This window comes from Chaetodon auriga, chromosome 20, assembly GCF_051107435.1.
Source record: "Chaetodon auriga isolate fChaAug3 chromosome 20, fChaAug3.hap1, whole genome shotgun sequence".
Classification (NCBI taxonomy): domain Eukaryota; kingdom Metazoa; phylum Chordata; class Actinopteri; order Chaetodontiformes; family Chaetodontidae; genus Chaetodon; species Chaetodon auriga.
Genome location: NC_135093.1, coordinates 208,395 through 223,223, shown reverse-complemented (window position 1 = coordinate 223,223; position 14,829 = coordinate 208,395). Strand labels below are relative to the sequence as shown.

General features: G+C 45.2%; 1 protein-coding gene across 2 annotated transcripts; it reads right to left on the bottom strand.

Annotated features, from left to right (window-relative positions):
• Positions 1 to 717: 717 nt before the first annotated feature.
• stambpl1 (STAM binding protein-like 1) lies at positions 718 to 14,410 on the bottom strand. Of its 2 annotated transcripts, XM_076760735.1 has the most exons (12): positions 14,164 to 14,410; positions 11,292 to 11,451; positions 7,880 to 8,097; positions 7,695 to 7,770; positions 5,440 to 5,535; positions 4,661 to 4,876; positions 4,376 to 4,526; positions 4,129 to 4,253; positions 3,630 to 3,767; positions 1,666 to 1,778; positions 1,382 to 1,481; positions 718 to 997 (listed from the first exon to the last, which is right to left on the bottom strand). In XM_076760735.1, exons 2-12 carry the CDS (start codon positions 11,319 to 11,321, stop codon positions 941 to 943), a joined length of 1,320 nt encoding a protein of 439 aa, XP_076616850.1. In that variant the 5' UTR covers positions 11,322 to 11,451; positions 14,164 to 14,410; the 3' UTR covers positions 718 to 940. The 2 variants fall into 2 exon arrangements, with proteins under 2 accessions (XP_076616850.1, XP_076616851.1); XM_076760736.1 differs by lacking the exons at positions 3,630 to 3,767; positions 14,164 to 14,410 and having other exon boundaries at positions 798 to 997; positions 11,292 to 11,446.
• Positions 14,411 to 14,829: the final 419 nt, after the last annotated feature.

Here is a 14,829-nt window from a genome sequence, read left to right as displayed (position 1 = left end):
ACAGATTTAAGTTATTTCAGAGATTCAGGTTCTCACACTTCAGGTTCTTCAAAGGCTTTCAGTGCTCACATACAAACAATTTACAGACATTTTAACTTGTTTGCACTGTTTTGTCTTAATTGGCGTCAAGCTAACTTCAAACACAAAGGGTTAGCATTACAAGTGTGCTCTTATTTTGAAATGAAGGCAACATGAGAGGAGGGTAATCAGCTGTCATCTGATTGGCTGAATGGAGCCATAATTACACTTAGTAGTTAATTTGCAGCTTTCAGAGGCCTTAAACATATTCATCACTGTCCAGCATCAATCCTGAATTTACCTGCTGACATCAGTCATAAAAAAATATGAAATTCATAAATCAATCTTAATTACCTTTATTAAATGGACTGAAGTTTTCCTAAAACTGACCTCTTTCAGTCCGACTGTGTCTGATTTACACTTATATTAATCTGCCACTCAAAAAGTCCCAGATTGATCATTTTTTCTGTTTTTAGGATTAAAAACTACAGCGAGCTCCTTTAAAAAAAAAAAAAAAAAAAAAAAAATCATAAATACATAAATATAGAAAAAAAATTTGACTTTACAAGTCCAACTAAACTTATTAAACTAGAAGAAATAAATTAATAAAAAACAATCTGGCAGTTAATTTATGTTTAAATGTCCCAAAACGACAAATGGTCCCTGTGGACAGAAGACGGACTCAAAGGTACAAACAGACACTTTCTGACAGCAGGGGGCATTTTATTACCAAAAAAAGGGCAAAAAATGGCAGTCAGCTTCGAAAACAGCAGCTCAGTTCTGCAACAACTAGAAAATACTGCTTGAAATTAAGCAACACACACACACACACACACACACACACACACACACAGTGTTCACAGTTTCCTCTTCAGACGTCAAACAGCCTGGCAGTAAACAGACGGACAGCGCCGCCTGTCTGTCACCTGAGGTCCAGCAGGCTGATCTTTGAGTCCCTCACCACCACGTGTTTACACACCTGAGGGGACAGGTGAGAGACATACAGACAAAGAGAGAGACAGAGACAGAGAGAGACAGAAAGACAGAGACACAGAGAGGGGGAGAGAGACAGACAGACAGACAGACAGACAGAGGGAGAGAGCAGTCTTTAATGTTTATGGCATTTCTGATTTCTGATTTTAATGTTTATGGCTGAAGTCAACCTTCAGAAATATTTGAATCATTTAAGAAACGCTCTGATCTGTCATCTTCTTGAGCATGAGGCGTTCAGGAACGGTGGGGATGGACTCATCATCCATGGACCTCTGACTATATTTATATTATGGACCAACATGACACAGAAACATGGCGGAGTCTGATCCTGATGGAGAACACAAAGGCTTGAACAGAAAAAGTGTCTCACGCTGAAGAGAGGAGGCTCCTTGGAGTGAGGATGGAAACCTTTGAGTCTGCAGCCAGAAACCTCCGACATCCCCGGAGCGGTCAGCCTGAACACACCCGTGCTGAGAGAGAGGTCACAGGTCAGTCTCACCTGAGTCCTCCTGATGTCTGTCCCAGTCTAAGTCCACATTCATTGTTCACTGGAAAAACTCAATCTTATTTTCATTTCATGTCTTTATTCAAGCTTAATTTCGTGTGTGTGTGTGTGTGTGTGTGTGTGTGTGTGTGTGTGTGTGTTGGACCCACTCATTGTGTTTGGGAGCGCAGACGATGGCGACGGCCTCTGGCAGCATCAGCTGGTACGAACAGTGAGTGTGAAGGTCCACGCTGGAGAGGAAGGCTGTCTGAGTGGGATGAGTCTGGACACAAACACACAGTCACAGGGGCAGAAGGTCAAAGGTCAGAGGCTGTGATTGGCTTCATTAAAACAACACAAACACAAACCTGACTGTCCACTGACACTGTGAGGACAGCACAGGTGTGTGTCCCTGAGGACACAGTAACTGATCAATGTAGACGTGAACAGGCGGAAACGCTTCCTGAAACTCTTCATCTCACCATCCATCTTCATCACGTTTGAGCTTCAGCTCATGTTTTTCTCTAATCGCCGCTGCTACTTCCTGTTTGTCCTGAGGAGGCGTCCTCGAGTGTCTGTCCCTTTTCTATGGAGTCTGTTTGAAGGCTCTAAAGGACGGAAGCGGACGTGTTGTTGTTGAATATTCAAATAAGAAGTTTGTGTTTTAAGTTGTTCAGCACGGTGCTGCAGAGTGAGACCTCTGTGGTCTGTTCCTATCTCTGCCCCCCATGTCGCATGACCATAGACACTGTTGTCATGGTGATATTTGATCATGCAAATGACGGAGAAATAAATTCAAAATTAAAAACAACAAAGGTCATTTTTCTATGTGTGTGTGTGTGTGTCTGCTTTGTGTTGCTGTGGGGGCCTGAACCTGACTGTACACTCCCACTGCAGGGATTTGTTTAGATGTTAGTGTCCCTGACATTATGAGGACTCACACTTTGTGGACCCGACAGGAGAAACTGTTGGACATGTTGTGAGACGTGGTAATAATATCATTATAAATATAATAATAGTAAACTTAATACTGCACCTTTCAAAACGACGTTAACTCACATGGTTGAAACAGCATTTAAAGATGCACAGAAACGAAGCAGCACAGTAACAAAGACGCAGACATGCTGAAATAAAATGGTGATTAACAAATGGCTTCTTTGAAGAGATTCCTATTGCTGACATCAGTCAATTCATCAATTAGTCGATCAACAAAAAAAATAATCGGTAACTGATTCTATAGTTAAATAACCTTTTCAGTCATTTTTCACGCTGAGATGCCAAACTGTGGAAATTCCAACTTGACTGAAACAGCTGTGACTGTTTTCTACCAAAACGACTGAAGAAGAGCCAGGAGACGAGCGGATGATGGACATGATCAACATCATCAATAATCATTCAAAAGGAGGTCAGTTCCCCCAAATCCCAGAGAAATCCATGTGTCTGAAATGTGTCTCTCATTCTGTGTGTGAACTGCAGAGCCCCCACAAGGACGGCAAGACAAACTGATGCTGTGGACCAAACCTCTGAATGTTCTGGAGCTTTCAAACACGTCTCAGTCAGTTTGCTCTGTGTTCATGGACTCACTTTGTTCTGACCACTTTTAGGACTCCAAATGTCCACGTCCATCTACAGTTCATTGACAATACGACTGCAAAAACTCTGCTGATGAAGAATGATTGAGACATTGGAGGGGACATTGAGTGGAGATAGTTTTGTCAACTGCTATTGGCATGTGTGTTTAACACATGTTCGTCCTGAGTTTAACATGTGTTAACATGTGTTTAGCATGTATTTAGCATATGTTTGGCATGAGTTTAACATGTTTAACATCTGTTTGCCATATGTTTGGCATGCTTTTGGCATGTATTTAGCATGTATTTAGCATGTTTGGCATGTGGCTCAGGAGGTAGAGCAGTCGTCCACCAGTGGGTGGTTCGACCCCCGGCCTCGGCAGTCCACATGCATCCTTGGGCAAGATACTGAACCCCTAAACTGCCCCAACGCTGTGCCATCGGTGTGTGAGTTCATGTGCACGTCGCTTTGGATAAAAAATGACTACCTGTAATTGTGTTTAGCGTGTATTTAGCATGTGTTTTGTGTGAATTTAGGCTAAGTGTAGAACATTGAGTCGTACATGGATCCAGCCAAGCGTCAGCAGGTTCTGTTGGTCCTGGAAACTGAACAGTTCCTCCACGTTCTCCATGTCGCAGAAATCTGGGCCGGCCGACTGTTTCGGGATTACGACGTGAGTCAGCATGAACTCATTGTGTGTCTGAGGGTGAGAGACATTCACACAGACAGGAGAGGGAAGAGAGAGGCTCTCAGTGGGATAACAGGGAGAAACTCAGGCGATTAGTAAATGTTGATATTCAATAAATGACCAACGATGCAGGTTTGAAGTCGACTAATGTGAGGTGTTGAAAAGAGAAACGAGAGCAACAATAAACTGAAGTAGTAAACACACAAACGACAAATTTAGATGCTTTCATCCAAAGTGACGCACACATGAACTCACACACCAATGGCGCAGCATCGGGGCAGTTCAGGGGTTCAGTATCTTGCCCAAGGATACTTCAGCATGTGGACTGAAGGTCAGAGGTCAGAGCTAGTCAACAGTCAGCAAACAGTCTCACCAGTCGTCCACAGAGGACTCCACAGGTTTCTATTCCTCTGGCTGTGTTGGAGTCGGCCAGCAGGAGGAAACGATGCGTCAGATCTCTGGGAATCACCACCTGCCTCAGACCCTCCACCCTCTGAGCTGCAAGCACGCACACACACACACACACACACACACACACAGGAGCATAAAGTATGTGATAAACACACCTTCAAACACACACACACCTGCATAGATGTGTTCGAGAGCATGTTTGTACTCACTGCGGACGCCAGCCAGCGCAGCAGCTGGTTGGCTGACAGGAGCTGGCTGTCTGTTCCTGTTAGGATCCACCCCCTGGGACCGCACACCGTCTCTGATTCGCTGCTGGGACAGACAGGAGCCATCCGTCACCTCAGGCACTTTGGTCCCCACCTGAAGGACGAACACATCACTGCAAAAATACTGCAATACCAGTGATACTACGCAGTACTGATATTACAACTACAGACATACACGGTACTGACACTATTGACTTGCAGTAGTTGTGCAGTGTTTCCTTATGTCACCTTTGGCTCCGCCTCTTCTCCTCTCCTACTGGCCAGTTCCTGACGCCTCAGCTGGTCCTCAAAGTAGCGAAATTGTTCTGATTCGATCTGCATGCGCCGCAGGGCAGCGACACGCTGCCTCTCCTCCTCCAACAGCAGGAGCCGCCTCCTGTCCTCGTCCAATAGGGAGAGCTGCTGCAGCTGCTGGCCACACCCATCCACCACCACCGCCTGGCTCTGAGGAAACAGATGGTCACATGATCAGGTCTGTGCCTTTAAAAGATGCTTCAACAAACGGTGACATGCAGGACAAATACTAAAAACTGAAAAACAAGTAAGCAAATACATACAAACACCTTCAAGGTATTTTTGTGATGTATAGAAGTAACAGCAGGCAAACTAACCAAAGCTTTAAATGAGCATTATTTGTTTGTGTTTAATGTACTGCTCTTGTTTGACTTTGGTAAAACTGACCCCGTCGGTGCAGACCGGCTCAGTCAAGCTAAGCTAAGCTAAAACTCAAGCTTGTGCTGCTATCTCTAAATCTATATCACTCCAGAACTAGACTCAAAAATGTAATTTCTGTTCACTGAATAATACCCATAATTCATCAGACCTCCTCTGAACACAGCACTCAAATGGTCTTCATAATATAATAATCAATATTCTGTGATTGAACAGTTCTGATCGAGCAGCTGCCTCACAATCATTAAATTTGTCATCGACTCCGAACAGGTAAAGACACACTGCCTATCAAACATGATGCATTCTGATTGGACGGGCCAAACGCTCACACACACCTGGGCTCTGAGGTACTCGGTGTGTTCCCTGCTGTATTTCTCCTGAAGGCGTTTCTTCAATTCGTCTTTACGAGGAAACGCCACTTCCTGAAGTTTCTGTGGAAACAAAGAGTATTACTGCGACAGCTAATGCGATAGTATTACCAGTACCAGTACTACTGCTGCTGCTACACACCATGAAGATAGCCTGTCAAACTGCAACCACCGACTCCAAAAAATTTGTAACCCATCAATCAAACCAGAATCAATCATCTCACAGCAGTTTCCTGAAGTGTCTCTGAGTCCATGTGTTCATCTCCTTCATCCATCATGTGTTCACAAAGTGGTGAACTTGCTCCATCCTCTGTGATCGACCGAGCCTTTCCAGGATGCCCCTTTCATATCCAATCATGATCCTCTCACCTGTTACCAATGAGCCCGTTTACCTGTGGAATGTTCCAAACAGGTGTTTTTGGAGCGTCTGTGAAACGTGTTGCTGCAGGATCAGGGTCGTGGCAGAAGATGTGTTGGAAAACTTGGAAGGTTTAGCTCCAGGTGTGAAGAAGCATTGTGGACTATCTGCAGGTTTGCCCCTGGAGCTCAGTCCAGAGTCTGATAACCAGGGTTCTAAATTAACTTTTTTGATCACCAGCCAATGTGGCTGGTGACCTTCTAAAGTTACCAGCCAATCAGAATTTCTACTAGCCAAATTTTTTCCCGGTGAAAATAAGAGAGATTATGAGTGCCACTGAATGCATTTGATCATTTTTGAAAAATGCACAGAAAGTACAACACATGAAACAAAATATACACAGAAAGTGCAAACATTTAATTTATACAAATAAAAAATGCTGTCAGATTTATTATTTTATAAAAGACATTTTTCCAGTAAGTATTTAGTATCATTACATTCCTAATAAAATGTATTTTTCCTTTCAACTTAAAGTGTTTTTGCTTTCCTTCTTTAATAAGAAATATATATAAGTAACAGCCATGACTTAAACACTTGCAAAAAAATTGCATTGGTAATAAATTGAATTATGTATGTACAACTAGAAAACACAAATAGTGCAGCAGTCAGTACTGCAGACTCCTTCGGCTCTCCTGATGACTTCGGGCACTCTCATGGTCCTTTACTGCCTCGACTTTAAAATTATTAGTCCCCACCACAAAATTATTCGTCTTGTTTTTTTCTTTCGTGTACATGCGGCAGTCCTTACAAAACATGACGGCATTTTCGTGATCAAACACAAGCCATTCACGACCTGTCAGCCATTTAGCGTTAAACTTTCTTTTCTTCGTTTCGCACGCTTTGTCGACATTCTCATCCCCTGCCTCCTTCCTCTTCTCCCCCCAGACGTCTGTCCCAACCACGCATTTAGTTTAACTTTACTTTTTACTTTTAGCTAGCTCAGTCTCCTATTACACGCCGCCGTTCATTCTTCTTCTTCTTCTTTGTGTTTCCGTGGTTTCTCGCGCCGGTTGCACTACAAACTATAGTGTGCCTGCGCACAGCCAATGGGCGCCTTGTACGTCATCACGTAGCATTACGACAGTGTTCATGGGAACTGTAGGACGGACTGTCCGGGAGACAAATGACCAAGAACTGTAGAGCGGCTCTGACTGACATGATTGCCTAATGCATTACCGGCCAAATTGGCTAGTAAGTTTTTATTTACACCCGCCAATATGAATTTTAACCCGCATTTGGCGGGTTGGCGGGTGTTAATTTAGAACCCTGCTGATAACGCTGAATTTCAACCATTACTGATCTTTGGATCTGAGTCTGTTCAAACTGACACATCTCGACAACAAGCAGGTGGACAGTGATGAAATGTGGGTCAGACATTCAGGTTCCCCTCAGGATGAACTGCACTAACTGTGTTGATCCTCTGACTTTTCCTCTTACAGTCAGTGTTGGGTTTGTCCGCTCTGGGCTACTGTAGACACATGGCGGTGCAACATGGCTGCCTTCGGGATAGAAGACCTGCTCCCTCTGCAGATGTAAAGAGCTCATTCTAAGCTAACAAAAACACGATTCTTATTTTCATGTGATTATACACGAGTGTAAACATACGTATGAATAAGATGTTCATGTTTACGAACAAACACCGAGCATTGACTAACACTCATAGTATAAAGACACTCCCATTAGCATTACTGCTAACTAGCTTATGTTAGCATGTTAACACATTAAACATGCTAAACATGTTAGCATTGTCATTGTGAGCATGCTAATGTTAGCATTAGCGATGTGTGTAAGGACGTGCAGGTACCTTCATGATGAGCTGTTTCTCTGGGACGCTGCACTGCTGGTAGTCTCTGTGAGCCGGCAGCTTCTCCACGAACAGACTGAAACACGAACACAGCAGCGTTTCAACGACCACGTCACAAACTTTCAGTGTGTTTTTAGTGAAAATACAACAAAAATATAAAGAAGTTGGTGAGCTGTGTGTCTCACGTGATGAACTTGGTGTAAAGGACGTAGGCGTTTTCCAGACTGCCCTCCTCCAGGTACACCGCCGCCATGCGCTCCATCTCCACTCCAGAGCGGAGGTAGCGTCTCGGTGCGATGTCCTCGTTGATCTCCACGCAGCATCCCATCTTCCCCAGCGCCCGCACGCGCTCGGCCGCCGTCAGCGACACGTCCGTGTAGTCCGGTTCTGCTGCCAGCTTTTTCTGCACAATGCAAACACAACTCAGAGTGTGATGACGCCACAGTGTGCCGTGATTTATGGTACTGTTTTTGTTCTGTTGGCTCTCATGTGCCTAACCCTAAATGAACATGCAGTATTTTGCAGTACTAAATTTGTCCCATTATTTGTCCTAACTGCGTTCTGAATTCACCTTCAGGTCGAGCAAGTTTGAACTGGTTTAAAAGTGCCACAGCTTGAGTCACAGCTGAACCCTGAACCCCTACATACTAGGCAGCTACAGAGGCTAGTTGGGTCTATCTTAGAAGATGGATCCCACCCACTATATGGTGAATTTCAGCCTCTCCCATCAGGCCACAGGCACAAAATGCCTGTCTGCAAAACAAAGAGATACAGAGGTAGTTTTGTTCCCTCAGCTATCAAAATGTAAAATAGCGATTAGGCTGTTGTGGGACTACACACTAACTTACTTATGGACTGTACAGCCTTTTTAATCTATTTATTTATTTATTCTAGCCTAGCTTTTTGTATCTGCCACGATGGCTTTTATTCTGTATTGTATCCTCTGTATTTTGATACCAATAACTTCTTGTATACTCTTTATCCATGTTTCTATGTCTGGAGCACTGTTGTCATTGTTATGTCACTGTCAATGTCGTAAATGTTGTCTGTGTGTGTGAAAGCAGCCCACTCTCTTTTTACCTGCAGCCAAATCTACCCTTGGGTAAAAATAAAGTTACCTAGAGGTGGAGAAAGATTCTTTAGATCACCATCTCTCCTTCTTCACAGAGAAACTACATGTTAGCAAGCCACATTTAGAGTCCCGTCGTCCCGCGCACGCACATGAACGGCGCCTGCTGCTGATTGGCTAGAATGGTGCTATGTGGCAAATATCAACAATCTTTATCCAGAATGAGTTGCACCTTTAATCGACAACAGTGCGCCATACTCTATAAGACCATCATATGTCTGCTGCGTGGCCGTCCTGTGAGAGTCTGGACTGTGGACTACAGCCCCCAGCCTGACATCCACTGCAACTGATACTAGTACATCCACTGCCGCTGGCACTGTGATTGCATCTCTCTCTCTCTCTCACCCACCCGGTCGAGGCAGATGGCCGCCCACCCTGATCCTGGTTCTGCCTGAGGTTTTTGCCTGTTAAAAGGAAGTTTTTCTTTGCCACTGTCGCCAAGGGTTTGCTCATGAGGGAACTGCTGGGTCTGTAGATGAAGACTTTGGTCTGCTCCAGCTCTATATGGAAAGTGTCCTGAGACAACTTCTGTTGTGATTTGTCCCCGTACAAATAAAACTGAATTGAACTGAATTGAGAACCACGTATCTCAGACAGGCTGTTTTCAGCTTTGTGCAGATGCATTTTCAGCTGATCCAAGAGGCTTTTTAAAGAGTTTATTGAGCTGAAGAAGACATGAAGGAACTCTTCATCCTTCAGTTCAGCACAAACATTCGGCATCAACACACCTGGAGGTACGAGCTTTTCACTGGACAGGAAGGAATCTGAAGAGTAACTAAAGCTGACAGACAGATGTAATGGAGTAAAAAGTAAAAGTATGAAGTATTATAAAATTAAAATAACTTAAGTACCTCAAATTTGTACTTCAGAACAGTACTTGAGTAAAGTACCTGATTACATTCCACCACTGAAAAGCAAGTTTGTGACATCAGAACAGCTGAGCTGAACTGTGTTGTCAGGCAGGAAACTGAGATTTACGGTCCCCGCTGGGAGCCTGAATGCAGCGTTTGTTCTGATGATCAGCTGTTGGACTAAGTGTGGAGGAGGAGAAACACTCCTCTGTCCAACGAACGCTTTCTATTCAGGAGGTGAAGCCAAAAAGAAAGACCTGATGAGAATCAAATGATGGACGATGAAGAGGAAGAAAGAAGAAATGAACCCATGACTGAAGGAAGCAAGGGAGGAAACAAGGAGAGCTGGAGGATGTAAGGATGGGAGAGAAGAAGAAAGTCAAGGAAAGACAAAGTAAAGGAGGGAGGAAAAGGAAAGGAATGAGGAGGAGGAGGAGGAGAGGAAGAAGAGAAGGAAAAGAGAAGAACTGAAACAATGGAAGGAAATGAATAAAACTGGATAATCTACAGATCAAAGCTGAACAAACCACTTCTCTCGTCTTCTTTAGTGGAATCTGTTGAATGAAAACACTCAAGTGTCCAAACAACAGGTCGCTTCACGGAGGGTTTGGGTCCTGACTAATTCCTGACGCCACATCCTCCCCGTGGTTTTACTGGTTCATTCTTAATGAAGTCACCTCCAATGGACGCGTCAAAAACTTCTTTGCTTTTTCATTTATTTCTGTCATTTATTCAGTTTCACATATTTAACGTTACAGTCTGTGAGCTTTTAATTTGAAGGTCTGCATCTCCCACCCCCACCCCCCCAACTACAGCACAATGTGTGAACACACACACACACACACACACAGAAACACACACACACACACACACACACACACACACAGAAACACACACACAACACAGAAACACACACACACACACAGAAACACACACACACACAACACAGAAACACACACACACACACACACACACAGAAACACACACACACAGAAACACACCCACACACACACACACACACACACACACACACACACACACACCACAGAAACACACACACACAGAAACACCCCCCCCCCACACACACACACACACAGAAACACACACACACACACACACACACACACACACAGAAACACACACACACACACACACAGAAACACACACACACACACACAGAAACACACACACAACACAGAAACACACACAACACAGAAACACACACACACACACAGAAACACACACACACAGAAACACACCCACACACACACACACACACACACACACACACACAGAAACACACACACACACACCCACACACACAGAAACACACACACACACACACACAGAAACACACACACAACACAGAAACACACACACACACACACACAGAAACACACACACACACAGAAACACACACACACAACACAGAAACACACACACACACACACACACACACAGAAACACACACACACACACAGAAACACACACACAGAAACACACACACACACAACACAGAAACACACACACACACAAACACACACACACACAAACACACACACACAGAAACAAACACACACACACACACACACACACACACACACAGAGTTCACTCACCAGCGCATTTAAGCTGAAGCCTTGTTCCATCGTGCATATGTGTGTGAGAGTGTCTGTGTGTGTGTGTTACTGTGTGTGTGTGTGTGTGTGTGTATGTGTGTCACAGGCTCTGGTCGGCCCACGGCCGGCTCCTCCATCTGCCACCTCCCATGATGCTTCACTGCAGGGAGACAGAGACGAGTCTTGGGTGAAATGCTTCTTTTGCTAACACGGTGGCTACAGCTAACAGTCAGCAGCCAATCAGAGTGGGCCTTTTATTTCCCATGAGCCTCTCATCACTCCCGCCTGTCCTTCAATTTGGTCCATGGTTACCATGACAACTCGTAACTAACCATCCAGTGAGTCATCCACCCTAACAACAGAGACGAAGACGACCTCCCACTCTTCACCGGAGCTCTGATTCGCTCTGTGACTGATGACGTGATGTTTATCAAACGACTCGATCAGAGGTCGTCTCACGACACGTCCTCCACCTGTCTCCGTCAGGACATACCTGAGCGGCAGCCATGATTGGACCCGTTTGTCTCCCTGCTCATTAAAGACGCTTCATCTCTTATCTCCTGCAGCACAGGACACACTGGATCAGCGTCACAGGACACGTCCACAGTGGACTTCAGTCCACAGTTCAAGGTGTCCTTGAGATCTGATTCTGGTTCTGGGTCTGGGTCTGTTCAGTTCATGACACGTTCTTTGAGTGTCTGACAAATGAAACCATTGGAACCATTAAAACGTTTGGTATTCCAGGTGTTTGCTGTGAGTCGGTGACACAGCTCAGCCCAGCAGGTTCAGGTGTTTCAGGTGTGTTCATGTCGTCACTCAAACATCCTGCTCGTCCACATTCGCTGTGCCGCTGAACGACCTTTGACCTCCTTCACTTCACACATGATAACAGCTGGACAGGAAACACAGACTGGATCCTGTCAGACCTGAAACTGGTCACCAGTAAGTCTGAATCAGCACCTCAAGGAACCAGAAATGTGCCCTTTAATCAGCATCAGAATAATTCCCACATTGTTTTATGCTGAGGACTCTTACAGCTCAGCTGAAGGGATTTTTAACAAACCATCTGAATCAACTACAAAAAACGTTCGTCTCCTTTTGATTTTGGCGACACCTGTGGACAAAAGCAGTAGTGTTTCCACTGCCTCGTGTCATAAAGACCAGATGTCCACAGCGCAGAGCTGGAGAACGTGTTTCCTATGGAGGGCATTTCAGTTCTTATCACATCCTTCAGGGCCAAACCAAATTATTCCACATATATATTGTAATAAGATCTGCAATGGACCTGCTTCTGTTGGGTGAGACGTCTGATGTCAGATGATGATGATGATGGTTCTCCAGGTCTGGCTCAGTCAGTCTTGACTCAGTGTTGAACTCAGTGCTTTCAGGTTGTCGGCTTCAGAATCATCAGCTGGTTCCTCATCAAACAGTAAATGTCTTCGGTTCCTTTTGTTGACTCTTCACGTCCTGAAGCTTCTCACCGAACACCTGAAGGAGTTTCACCTCAGCAGCAGCTTCAGACAAGATCCTGGTGAAGATCAGAGTTCTTCACAGAGCGTCTCAGGCCTTCAGAGATCTCCTCAGGTGACAAACTGTGAGGAGCAGAGAGGAGGACTCTGAGGAGGCTGAAGAGTTTCTGAAGAAGAGGAGGAAATGGAGGACAGAGGAGGAGAAATCTTCTCCAAACAGTGAATGTCACAGAGTTAATGAGCCTCCACAGATCAGACGGTGCAGGGATGATGTTTGTGCTCCATCTCATCTCCACCAACACATGAACAGCAGAAAGGAAAGAGATGAAAACACTCAGACATCTGACAGCAGTGATGAAGACTCTGGTCTGTCCTGACCTTTATCAGCAGAGCCATCGCACCAACAATCACAGCTGAATACTGAGGCGCAGTTCACCTCGTGTCCACTGGGTGTCTCCACCTGCAGGTCACTGAAGGCATGGACTCAGCGGCTTCCTGCTGCTGTGATTGGTGCAGAGTTCTGTCAGTCAACAGCTGCTTCTATGAGCTGGACAACAATCACAAAAACTGATGGAAGCTGAGACATTTTTCCTCGTTACGGACCATCACATAGATCACATGCTAACGTTAGCAGCACGCTAACAAACGTAAGCTAATGAACAGATCAGCTGCAAGCATGTGAACAGGTGAGTGTGCAGGTAGACCTGTGATGTCAAAGGTTCTTCTAAAGTATGACTGTTCATTGAACAGACTGAGCTCGATCGAGTTCACCGTCCACAGTCACTAAGAACGTCTTCTTATCCACCAATCACACCTTTTAAAAGGATGAGTCACACCTGGTGACGAGGTCGACGGACCACGCCTCCTCACTGAGGTCAAAGATCAGTCTCTCCTTTGCTCTGAGTTGCTCTCCTCAGCTGTGCCTCCTTGTTAGAATGAGGAGCTGAATGAGGAGCTGTGAGACAGGACTCCGTGTGGGGACAGCTCCTGGACTCTGGACCACAGGATTCTGGATCCTCTGTGGTCTCAGGTAGAGCTCTGCTCAGCCTTCATGTGGGCAAACTTTCATTTCAGGTGTGTCACAGGTAAAAGAACTCAAACGCTTCAGGTGAATCCGTCACTGACGGCTCCTTTCCCTTTAAAAAACTTTTTTTTTTCATATTTTAAATGCTCTTTTAACTGATCTAATAAGGATTCAGCGAATCCAAAACATTTTTTCACGTTTTCTCACAGGAAATGAATGAAATCTGAAAGGTGTGTGAGAAGTGAAGCAGGAAGTCAGTGGTCAGATGTCCTTGTTTCGCCTGAACAACACAAAATGATTGACAGCAGGCAGAGGACCGAGGAGAGGAAGTCAGAGACAAACAGACAGAAAGCTCCGGAACATCAGTGAACCAATTTACCGGTTTGTTGTCGGTTTGACGTCCACAACCTGTCGGCATCACCGGGTCACGTGTGCAGCACGGAGCGGGAGTAACCCGGGTTACAACCTGTCCCTTCACGTTCAACCTGGACTTAGTCCCAGGACTACAGGCGGACCCGGTTCCGATGAGGAAGGGTTCAAAAACAGGTGAGAAGATGGCTGAAACCTTCGGCTGCTGCTGCTTCAGCACCGACCGATGGCAGAGATGGTGGAGCTCAAAGATCCTCTGTGAGCGACGATGACTCACTCACACCTTCCGGTTTTACAGGGCTGTGCGCATGCGCCCCGCTGCTGCCATAGACAGCAGTAAATCAAAGATGCTGTCTCACTCTGACGCATTTTCCTGACACCAATCTCAGGTGTGAGGTGTGGCCACCGCTGCCTTCGTCATTGTGTCCTCGTCGTCTGTCTCTTTGTCCCTCTGCTGGACTCTGATCGTCATCACGTCTCCAAACTTTTTGTTTGTTGTTCAGAATTTAAACGGATGAAGTTTTTTTTTCTGTCCTTTAAGAGACAAACTGCAGACTGTGATGAACTCAGCTCACTTTCTGCTTTCTTGGTTTTTGGTTTTTTGCCGCAGGCTGATTTTCCATGTGACGCACTTCCTGCTCTCTGCAGCTTGTGTCAACTTGTCTCAGAGCAGCAG